The sequence below is a fragment of the Magnolia sinica genome, chromosome 14, assembly GCF_029962835.1.
Source record: "Magnolia sinica isolate HGM2019 chromosome 14, MsV1, whole genome shotgun sequence".
Lineage (NCBI taxonomy): Eukaryota > Viridiplantae > Streptophyta > Magnoliopsida > Magnoliales > Magnoliaceae > Magnolia > Magnolia sinica.
Genome location: NC_080586.1, coordinates 76045403 through 76057946, shown reverse-complemented (window position 1 = coordinate 76057946; position 12544 = coordinate 76045403). Strand labels below are relative to the sequence as shown.

Genomic DNA, 12544 nt, shown 5'->3' with positions numbered 1-12544 from the left:
GAGGCAAATTCAAAACTCAAGTGGGCCACACGACATTAAACAGTGACAATTCAACGTTCACCATTGAAACATTTGTAGGGCCATAGAAATTTTGGATCTAGGCCATCAAGCTAATATTTTTTTATTTTCAATTCATCCCATTAGGAATGACCTTATGAACGGTATTTATGGCATATAAACATCATGGTGGAGCTTAGGGAGGTTTCAACGGTAGGCATTTCCCTACCCACTTTTTTCATATTGTGCGGCCCACTTGAGTTTTGGATCTACTTCATTTTTTGGCCCAAGTCCTAACATGATCCGGCAAAATAGATGGATGGGGTGGATTTCTGACGAACATCATGGTGGGCCACACAACCCCCACCTAGCTTTCCGTCATAGGAAGTTCCTGTGAAAGACTAATGGGCTTCCATCTTGTGCCAACAATGTGGGTGGGATGGCACCTGGCCATGGGACCCACCTTAGTGTATGTGTTGTATATCTACATCGTCCATCCGTTTTGTTAGAAAATTTTAGGGCATGGGCCCAAAAATTAAGCAGATCCAACTCTCTAATGGACCACTTACCACACCAAAAGAAACAGTGATCAGTGACCATTAACAACTTTTTGTGGGCCACAAAAGTTTTGGATCAAGCTAATATTTGTGTTTTCCCTTCATCCAGGTTAGTTTGACCTTGTGAACAACTTGGATGGGAAATAAACATTACAGTGGGCCCCAGGAAGTTTTAATGGTGGGTGTTTAATGACCACTATTTCTTGTTGTGTGGTCCACCTGAGATCTAAATATGCTTTATTTTTCGGCCTATGCCCTAAAATGACATGGGAAAATGAATGGACAGTGTAGATATACAATGCATATATTGAGGTGGGCCCCACATATTTGTCACATCTCGCAGCTTAAGTTGTGTCCGCATTAAAAAAAAGGGAAGGATAACCCGATTTTTGTAAATCCCTCTGTAAACAAAAGGAAATAGAAATCCCTTCCCTCTTTTAACCCTAAAAACCCATTCAAAACCATCTTCAACGCAATTTTCCCAAGAAAGCAACCAACGGAGGAATTTTCAATGGAAAATCCCGTAAGATTAAGAAAATCTCGTCAATATCCTTCAAATTGATTACTCTAATTGAAGACTTTTGGTTTATTTCGTAACTTTCGAAGACCGAGTTGGCAATCTGCAATCCAACTACAATGAAGGGGGGAAAAGATTTTTTTATTTTTTTGGGGGGATTTTTCGGTGTTTATGCTGGATATCTACTTGATTTCGTGGCTGATAATCACCGAAAATGTCAACAATTCGCCATTTTATCAGAAAATCGAAAAAATCAGCGAAATCTCACCAATATCAAGTAGAGATTCGAAATTTGAGGTTTTCGGTGTCGATGAACCAGCCATAGCAAAATTATGGACGATAATTTGATATTTTTGCCAACAAATTAAACACTGGGCAAGGTAAGGAAGGATAGAATTAGAAATGAAAGCATTCAAGGGAGCTTAAGAGTAGCACACATAGGTAATAAGATGAGGGAAAGTAGATTTTGATGGTTTGGTCATGTGCAGTGGAGACCAAGAACTACACTGGTTCAAGTTAAAGGCTCTAAAAGGGCAAGGGGAGGGCCCAAAAGGACACGAATGGAGATAGTAAGTAAAGACTTGTGTTCTGAGGATATGGTAATTTATAGAGTGGAATGGTGGAACAAGAATTGCGTAGCCGACCCCAATTACTTGGGATAATGCGATGATGATGATGATGATGTTGATGGGATATTTCTTCAACATGGTCCATCCATGGTGGGATGACCAATGGTCTGGATTGCATAAAATAAGCTCACTTGGCAGAACTAAAAACCTGATTACACCATGCAAGGCCTCAGGTTGAAGATGCTAGAGAAGCCTCATATATGCATACACACATGCATAGACATGGAAGTTCTTACACTAACTATGCACTTGATGCTCTACATGTGGAAGGAAGCAAGAAGTAAAACAGAGTAATACCTGCATAGGAATTTCTTCAACTGAGGAAACTCCAAATAATTGCCTTAAAATATCTGGATTCACCGTGTTCCCAACATAAATCAAACAATCCTCTCCATTTTCAAGGAGAAAGATTCCATCATCAGTCACATGCTCACTGGAAAGTGGAATTGTTGGTGGAAGAAGAGATGGATCAGCTTCCTGTCAATCCAATATAGAAAGGGCACCAGTTTATTCATCAATCTTAAAAAAAAAAAATAAAAAAATAAAAAAACCCTGATAACCTTCAATTCAATTTAAATTCACACTTCAAACCTTTGAAGCAAGATTATGGATAGCCATCATCCTAGGATACACCAAAGGAATAGCCAATGCAGTAGAGAGGGATGCCACGTGACTGACCCAGTAAGACCGATCATCTATCCGTCCATCAGATCGCAACCCTGTACTTTTTGCCAATGCTAAACACACAAAAAGAAAAGGAGATTAGGAAGACAGGACATGGCATATGTAGGAAGAATAATAAAGCATTCCAGGTGGGGAAAAGAGATTATTAAATAGCTAGGCTTGGGCACCTGATGAGACAAACCTCACCAGAGACAACCCAAGAGGGAGGTTGAACATAAGGCTCCTAGGTCAACAGCTATCACAAGAACTGGAAACAGAAGTTTTCTAGATGCATGAGCATCTTATTAAGCATAGCGGGGATTTCTCCAAGGGGAGGTTCCTTGTGCCCTTTTGTTCCAACTTCATTTAAAATATTGAGAGGCTATCGATTTGATACAGTACATTGTGTTCATTATTGTACAGATTTCATACAAATTGTATACATTAGTAATTTAAAAGGTTTTGCTTTTGATGCAGGACACATGATTTAATGCTAGCATGCAACTTGGAGATGAAAGAGTCCATAAAGTAATTCAATTAAGAAAAGATGTTAATCCACCAAGTAATTAAGAGTAGTTAATGGAAAATAAAATTTAATTTAACCTAAATCACACGCCCGCATGCTAAGAAATCACATAAATCAATTAAAACTAGGCTTGGTGGAAGGATAAAACTTCCAATTTAGCATAAGCACGTTCCAAACTCAAGGGAACGACTGGTACGTTTTATGATTAGGGTTAGGAAGGGGAAAATATGAAATTTGAAAAATTAGGGTTCATGGAAATTGGGGATTTTGAAATTAGGGTTTTTAGAAATTGGGGAAAATAGGAAATTGAATATCTATGGTTTAGAAGACTGTAATGGAAGGGAAAAGAGGAAGACAAGAGAAGAAGAAGAAGAATACCTTGGGGAATCCACCAGAAGAATACCTTGGGAAATCCACCACCAAACAAGCTTCTACCCTTCCACATTTTAATTGGAAAGGTGGATTTTTTTATTTCAAAAAAACACTAGAAAATAATGAGGAAAATTCCTTCACATAAGAGAGCTTCTCTCTTCTTTTTTCTTCTCAAATCTCGACTAGGGTTGGAACTCCACCCCCCGTGCTTTTATTATTAAAAATTCAGCATAATTACAACTATGCCACTCGGCGAGCCCCATCTGGAGCTCGTCTCCCATCCACAAAGAAAGTTGCGCTGATGTGGGTGGTCGTATCCGTCTCTGGTACACCTGAGTAGGTCCTATGATGTCCCCATCAGCTTTCTTACAAATTGTACATGAGTGCTGCTTTCATAACAGGTGCACCTGAGGAGGTGGTCAGGAAAATTAAATTTTTTTGTGCGAGATAGGGCCTCCAATGTATCGGAGGAGAGATCTACCTCCAATTTTTCTTTTTTGCTTAGCTGTGGCTGGCTTGTATTCTTTTGCTGCCTTGTTTTCTCGGTGGGTCTTTTAATAAAAATTCTTGTTATCTCTCTCTTGAAAAAAAAAAGGTTCTCAAAAAACTCTCACAAACTTTTGTTATATATGGGGCAATGTTTCCATGTATTTCAGTCCATTTCTTCAACTCAAGGGAGTTCGTGATTCAGACCGTTCATTTTGAATGGCTCACAAAGTGGGTCAGTCACTGTAGAATAATCTTCACATCAGGGTAACTGTCAAATCAGTGTGACCTACAAACGAACAGTGGTGATGGAGCAATATGAAGAAACATAATACACAAGGAGAGGAATATGTACTACTTTTAATCATCAATTTCTCCAACAAACAAGAGGAATCTAAACTTCTCAATAAACATCAATTGCGGGAGGAAAATAAAGAGAAATGGAAAAAGGATAACAATGTGAAGTCACACAACATTCTTATCCTTCAAAAAAAAATGTGGAGTCACGCCACACAGCTAAGTGAATCACTCCCAAAGGGTCCTAGAGGCATCTCGCCAGAAGTTTCTAGATGAATCTCTCTCGAAGTACTGATCCCACCTCAAGAAACAAAGAATGACTTCTATTCAATAGAAAAAAACCAAAAAAAAATGAAAATTCATAGCAGATCCCCAAGTCTCATATGCATGGCTACATATGTACGGCTCTTTACACAAAATAGCTTGATGCCTACTGGTGTGCACAACTAAAAGTGATCTCAAACTAGGGGAAAAATAGAATAAATAAATAAGGAAACCAAAAAAGACTGCTCAACCTAAATATCTCTATATACCCTCCATATGGAGCTATATGGAAAGCTGTAAAGTGCATAAACCCACAATTTTTATATAGAGAGAAAATACCAAACCAGATTGACATCTAAAGCTTTTCAAAGATTTTTGGTTGGACCTGTGGGTCATGTATACAGGAAATCTGACAGATTTGGGGGCCCCACGGTCAAATCAGATGGATCTTTGGCCTAAAATAATAATCAATCAGCAGTGGGGTCCACCGGTGGACCCTGATTGATGACCCAATGGTCCTGCATCCAGTAAACTTAGTTGGTAACCAATGCCTCAAAGGAAAAGGGTCCACCTCTGGAAAACATGGTAGTGGTCATCCACAGTTGGGCCCACCAATGAAAGATCCATGGACTGGTGTCAAATTTTTGACTGCACAGCACATAAGGAAATTGGGACATTGCACCCAGTAAGATTTCTCTAAAAGCTGAATCTTCTTTATCAACTCTATATATTATGTTTCCTTGAGACCATCAAATCCTGAGCATAGTCTTGCATGGAACGTGACAGAGGTTTTCGTTAAGGCAGACAAGCATCTCAAAGGTTTCTTTAAGGCACATAAGCATCTGTCTAAAAAGATAATACCAGAAATCATGAAGTTATGACTGCTCAGCCTGCTGTCAGTGACCACAAACAGGCTAATGACAACTGGAAGTCTCATTCTATGTGACACATAAAAGTAGCCATTCAAAAGGTGTTAAAATTTGCAGCTACAGCAATCTGAAGATTATCAACTCCATGACAGAAGAATGAGAAATGAGGGATGTACCTAGCGTATAAAGAGGCAAAAGCTTAAGAGCCTCGGGAAGAATTAGCTGTCCGGATGATGATACTGTTGCACAAAATTTACGATAGGCGCAAAGTATGTTGATGCAAAGGTTCATTATTTGCTCCCGTACTTGAATGAGAGGAGTGATGGGAATTTCATTCGCAGCTGCATAATGCAGAAAATGCACATAAGAAAGTAAAACTAGAATAAGAAAGAAAAAAGAAAAAAGAAAAAGAAGGGCAATTTCTTGCAGAAAATTAAGTTATCTAAGGAAAATATAAAAATAAGAAAAAAGTTATGATATATAATTATTATACAGCTACATGCCAAGCTTGTAGCAAACAACTGTCCTTTGTGTTCCCTGTGATTACATTTAAAGCAGTCGGATGTGAATCAGAAAACAGTCCTCAAAATCAAGTAGAACAGGAACAAGGTAGAACAGTCACCTTGCTTTAAGAAACCTGCGAACTGAGTATCCAGATCAGCTGTACGAAATAGATTGCTGAGCACGGTTGTGCAAGGAAGCGATAAAGTCTGAACTCGAATTCTTCTTTGCCCATAAACTGTTGTGTAAAGAAGGGCACACTGGACAGTCAAATAAAAAAAAAAATGATGACACAGTCCTCATAAAAGGAAAAAATATATATTCAAGATTTGGAAATTATCATATTGGCAATGCTTCCACAAAAGATGCACTTTAGTACTAACCTGAAAAGAACATTCGGAGCCCTCCTGAAATTTATCATCATGTTTGAAGGTGACCATTATGGTCTTGTCACTGTCAATCTGCAAGATAAATATACAATTTGTTCGAGATAAAATACACCAAGAAAATGCCTTAAATGAAGTTTAGGAAATAGACGAGGGGTATTATCTTGAGGATCCCATAAATCAATAGCCAGTTGTTGGCAACAGAGTGCAAACTAAAATCTATCACTTGAACAGTAGACATCAGGGAGAAATATAAACAGTAACTGTTAATCAATCTTTTAGACTGGACCAGACTAACTGGCCCAATTACATTCCACGGTATTTGGCAGGTCAGCCAGTAATGTTTGATGCCTAAAAAGCTATGTTTTAGTCATTTCCAAGGATGCAACTGGATGAACCGCCATATTTATGAATGAATCAGGCAGCCTAGATATTTTTTAACATAAGAGGCCTTTTTTTTATTGAATAATCATACTAAAAAAAATAAGGCAGCAAAACCCACACGACTACACAAAAGCAAACATTATGAAATCATCGGATGGTTAGGACAACGATGCGCTGAATCGCTATCTGCTGCTCCCAAGTGGCTCATTCTATTTACCAGGTCTGAGGCCAATTGTGTGCAAACCCGAAGTCAATTGATAGAGAGACGAAATGTGCTGGCTTGGGGATAAGTTATTTGATATCTGTTTTATTATTATTATTATTATTTTATAACCCTGCCTGTATATCTTTCATTCCTGAACCTAGCAAGGCTAACGGACAATTCTTATATGGACCGTTTTATCGGATCGGCATGATTTTTTCCCCATGGCTTACTGTTCCCCCTACACCCACAACCACCTGTGCACACAAGAAGAAAATCAAGAATTTTCACAATGGGTGAGGTGAGTTTATTATGGAAAATTTTGTTATTTTTCTACCTGCCAATGGTATTTATTAACAATTTTCATGTCCCTACAAGCCTCAACAAAATGGGATCTCTTGAGTGAAAACATAGGCATGTGGTGGGGGCTGGTATAACTCGTCTTTCAAAAGTACAATCTGCACTATACTCGAACAAAGGGTGGAGTGAAGCAGTAACAGTTTCAGGTCCAGGAGGAGGGGAGGGTCTAATTCGAAATATTAACCAGCAAAAGGTCTTCCATATCCTCATCCAAAAGGTCCCTTCGACACGGAAGAGACCAAATCGTGACACCTCCTAGCCTGGACACACGAACTACAGTAATATCTCTAGCTATTAATAGGTTGGCTAAGCTCGGAAAAAGAAATTGAAGCAGTGTATCCCCACACCACCAATCCTCCCAAAACCAAAACCGATTCCCATCTTCCAAAGAGAAGGCCACCTGCTCTTTGAACCTCAACGATACTGAGGATATTGCCATCCACAGGGCCAACATCTGGTAGCACAAGGAGTCCCTTATCCACCAACCCCCTTCTAGGATCCTGTATTTGTTAGCAATCAACTCTCTCCAAAGCCTTCTTTCCACGTAAAACCTCCACAACCACTTTCCAAGAAGAGCCAAATTCACTTCGTCCAAATCTCTAAACCCCCCAACAAGGTATTCCATAATGGTAATGGTGGCTGTAATGGTGATCACCGTTACCTTTATGATACGAGATATAAGGGCCATTACGAGGGCTGTATCAACTGTTACGGTCGCTTTTCTTATTGAAAAACCCAAAAAACTTGTATCATCACAGTAATGGACTGTTATGGCCTTTACATGAGATATAAGGGCCATTACGAGGGCTGTATCAACTGTTACGGTCACTTTTCTTATTGAAAAACCCAAAAAACTTGTATCATCACAGTAATGGACTGTTATGGCCTTTACATGAGATATAAGGGCCATTACGAGGGCTGTATCAACTGTTACGGTCGCTTTTCTTATTGAAAAACCCAAAAAACTTGTATCATCACAGTAATGGACTGTTATGGCCTTTACATGAGATATAAGGGCCATTACGAGGGCTGTATCAACTGTTATGGTCGCTTTTCTAATTGAAAAACCCAAAAAACTTGTATCATCACAGTAATGGACTGTTATGGCCTTTACAAGGGGCGTAACAGGCCATTACAGGGGTTGTAACAGCCTTTGCATGTAATTTTTTCCTTAACGGCCTTTACAACCTCATAACATGTAACAGTTGCCACTATTACCTTTATGTAATGCCTTTACAGTCCTGTAACGGCCTTTACAGTACACCATGCTCTTTGGTCAACGGTTTATAAACCTTCTTTTTTTTTTTTGAAGATAACGGATTTTATATAGAGAAGAAAAAGCAAAATACAAAGGAGGAGGAGGAGCCGGCTGAGAAGGCAAACTCGTCTATCCTTCTAGAAAGCGAAAATCAAAATCCTTTAAGGATGCTACATTAACAGCCCATTCTGAAAGAAAACACTTAGCCTTAGATGCTACTATCTCTGCAGAGTTCGAGATATCCCTGAAACATCTACCATTTCTTTCTTCCCAAACAGCCCACCAGATTGCCAGAATAGCCATTCTCTAGATTCTTGTTCTACTCTTTCCGAAACAAACCCCATGCAAGGCTGAGAAGAGGGAATCTACCGAACCAGGAAGGCACCAACTGAACTTGAAGCAAGAGAAAAAATCTGACCATATCTTTCCAATGAAGGGACAATGAACGAGAAGATGATCAACCGTTTCTTCATTTTTCATACAACATAAGCAGATGTTAACTAAGATTAGCCCCTTTTTTCTCAAGTTATCAATCGTGAGGATTTTCTTTTTTCCAACCAACTAGCCAAAAGAAGATATCTTTGGAGGGACCTGATATTTCCAAACAAAACTTAACTTTTGATCTTCCTTGACGACTGACTTCTTGTGGATCAGAGTGTATAGCGACTTGACTGAGAAATTGCTGGATTTATCCAATCTCCAAGTAAGATTGTCAGCACTTGAGGGATTTGGCATGGATCTCTGAATGCAAAGAAGCAGCTCCACACATTCCCTGATCTCCCAATCTTGGAGATGTCTTCTACACTCCACGTTCCAGACTATCTTTCCAGCAATGACCTCATAGCAATCAGCAACAACAGCAGCTTTGTTTAAGGCCAGAAGGAAGATGTTCGGAAAGCCCATTTTCAGGGGGGGCTCCCCCACCCATGAATCTTCCCAAAACCGAATTTTATCTCCCTTACCAAGCTCATAACCAATACCTTTTAGGACTTCCCTTTTCATACGAAGAATGCCCCTCCATAGATGAGAAGCCTTGTGAAGAGAGGAATCTTAGTCTGCCAACCATCTTCTGACGAACCATATTTACCTTTGATTAGCATATTCCAGAGACTCTTTCCTTCTGAACCTAGTCTCCAAATCCATTTACCCAAGAGAGCCATGTTCATGTTTTTTAGATCTTTAACCCCAGCTCCACCTTCTTGAAAATGCTTGCAAACCTTTTTCCAATTGACAAGATGAACATAGGAAATCATAGAAAATCATAGAAAATCCCATCTTAACTTTTCGATTTCTACCAACACTAAAGGTGGACATGTATATAAGGACATAAAGAATAAAGGCAAATTAGAGAGAGCCGCCTTAATTAGAGTAAGACGACCTCCCAAGGATAGATATCGACATTTCCATCTAGCGAGGTACTTCTCGAACCTGACGATGATCTTATTCCATAGGGTTTTTGGGGGAGGACCTAAACAAAGGGGGACACCTACAAAAGTTGTTGGGAAATAAGCCGTGGGACAGCCGAAGAGCTTAGCAAAGTTCTTAATTTCTTCTTCATCCATATTCACTCCATAAATCTTAGATTTACCCAGATTTACTCCCAACCCAGAAACTACCCCAAAGCATCGAATAGTAGTGCGTAAATTTTCTATCTTTGCTTCAGAGGCTTCGGAAAAAATCAAAGTATCGTCCACAAATTGGATATGCGAGACCAGAGAAGACATACCTAGCATATTAATTCCGAGAAGAATGCCCTCTTCTTGACCCTTATGTAACATTCTTGATAAAGCCTCCCCAACTATTACAAAGAGAAAGGGAGATAGAGGATCACCTTGTCACAGACCTCTCGAACTTTTGAAGAAAGCCTTAGGAGAGCCATTGTGGAGGACAGAGAAATGCGCCGAACCAATACATTCCCTCATCCAACCTCTCCACTTTAAGCCAAAACCCATATGCCTCAACATATATTGCAAAAAGCCCCAATCCACATGATCGTAGGCCTTCTCAATATCTTACTTACAAAAGATTGTCATCGAACCTGATCTGTAAGAAGAGTGAAGGCATTCATTCGCTATGAGCGCACCGTTGACGATCTGTCTTCCCGGGATAAAAGCGCATTGATTTACCGAGATGATCTTCCCCATAACCTTTTTCAGACGAGAGGCTAGAACTTTGGCCAAGATTTTATAAGGCCCCCTATAAGGATGATCGGTCTGAACTCTTTAAAAGAAGACGCACCTGAGATTTTTGGGATAAGGGCTATAAATGAGGCCCCCGATCTTGAAGATAATCTTCCCCTAGCATGGAATTCATGGAAAAAATCCATAACATCTGTTTGAATAATCTCCCAAAAATATTGAAAAAACAAAATGGGGAAGCCATTAGGACCAGGAGCTTTATCTCCACCCAGCAAATTAATAGCCAGCCTCACTTCTTCCTTAGAAAAAGGAGATTCCAAAGCTTCACTATCTGCTGTCTCCACACTGTCCACTTGAAGAAGATTCAAACCTGGTCTGTCCCATTCTTCTGTTGAGAGTAACGATTTGAAATACACAATGGCTTCTTCCGCTATCTGATCCTTATCCTCGATACAAACATCGTCCACCACAACGCTGCTGATTTTATTGATTCTTGCATGCATACTGGCTATGTTGTGGAAATATCTTGTATTTTTGTTACCCTCCCTAATCCATTTTGCTCTGGATTTTTGTTTCCAAGATATTTCATTTTCTAGAACCCTAGCAGAAATCGATTGAGTGATCTGTAATCTTTTAATCAACAGTTCAGGAGACAGCAGGCCTACTTCTGTTTCTGCATTTATTCTTTGCAGCTCAGACAGCAAATCCTTCATTTCTAATTCCCTTCTGCGCAGCTCAACATTCTTCCACTGCTTCAGCTTATCTTTTAGAAGTTTGAGTCTGGAGGAAAGTCTGAAACCAGCGAAACCTTCCACCTGAAAATCCTTCTTCCAATCTGCTACCATCTGTCTGAAGCCTTCAAACTTGATCTAAGAGGAATCAAACCTGAAAGGTTTGGGACCCCAATTATCGTCTTCAACCGAAAGTAACACTGGGCAATGATCCAACGTGATTCTCGGAAGGGCTGACTGAACAACAGGTGGAAACGATTCCAACCATTTTGGGGAGATCAGGAATTTGTCCAGCCTAGAAAGAATTGGGTTTCCTCTCCCATTGGTCCAAGTGAATTTAGACCATAGGGGAGGGAGATCCACCAATTCTTGAACTTCAATCCAACGAGAGAGATTTCATTGCTGAAGTGGTCTTTCTGTGCCGGGAATGTTCTTCGATGAACCTAACAGTGTTGAAGTCACCCACTATGCAGCAAGGACCAGAGAATCTCTGTCTAGAAGCGGATAATTCTTCCCAAAAATCTTTTCTGCCAGAATCAGAAGGGCCATAAACTGTGGAAATAAGACACCGAAAATCAGACGATTTATCTTGGAGGATGACCGATACTGAGAACTGACCAACCCAGGAGATCAGAAATTCTCATTGCGCTGACTTCCACGCCAGTAAAATCCCTCCAGCACTACCTATTGCATCAAGAACCACCCACTTAGCATCCTTTTCCTTCCACAATGTACCCATTAATCTGTCATTAAACTGATGAACCTTTGTTTCCTGAAGGGCACGGAACATCGGGATTAAATATCCCACAAGAATCTTTTACGAGCCTTCTTTTCTGTTTAGACCCCACTCCTCTGACATTCCAAGACAGAATCTTCATTGGGGAACCGATCTGCCCCAAGTGCCCTCTTTACCTTGGCTAGCCATTGGCACACCATTGCTCATTGCCAGCCGTTGCAATTCCCCATTGCTAACAGATCTGGACAGACGAGGAGTGGGGGATCTTGAAACTGGGAGAGGTCTGCCGCGATTTTCTACGCATTGAAATAATTCAATGTAATCCTTCGGACAATCCCTGAACGACATCCCTATGGCCCTTCCCACATGACCGACAACATCTCTGATCCATTTCTTTCTTTGGATAGTGTCAATCAAATTGGCTCTGAATTCCACTTCTTCCATCTTCTTGTCTTGGAGTTCCTCTAGATTCTGCTGGACTTCTGCACGAATCTGAAGTTGTTCTGCTATGATGAAGTCGTCTTCGGATTTGTCATGGAAGAGTGTGATAGGACCAAGCTCTGACCAGTCATGGGGAGAAGATAAGAGGGCAGAGAGGAAAGTCAGAGGAGGCCGAGTAGTCCGATTGCTTGGAGAGGCTTTCATCTTCATCATCTTCAGTCCTTCCGTCT

At 40.2% G+C, this 12544-nt stretch overlaps 1 protein-coding gene across 3 annotated transcripts in view; it reads right to left on the bottom strand.

Moving 5' to 3' along the window:
* LOC131226251 (protein transport protein SEC24 C-like) overlaps nt 1–12544 on the bottom strand; it is a 74415-nt gene that overhangs the window by 12542 nt on the left and 49329 nt on the right. For all 3 annotated transcript variants that reach the window (XM_058222034.1, XM_058222035.1, XM_058222033.1), the window contains 5 exons: nt 6062–6139; nt 5800–5938; nt 5354–5518; nt 2292–2437; nt 1998–2177 (listed from right to left, as the gene is read on the bottom strand). In XM_058222034.1, coding sequence (XP_058078017.1) covers nt 1998–2177; nt 2292–2437; nt 5354–5518; nt 5800–5938; nt 6062–6139 — 708 coding nt within the window. The remainder of the gene's footprint in view (nt 1–1997; nt 2178–2291; nt 2438–5353; nt 5519–5799; nt 5939–6061; nt 6140–12544) is intronic.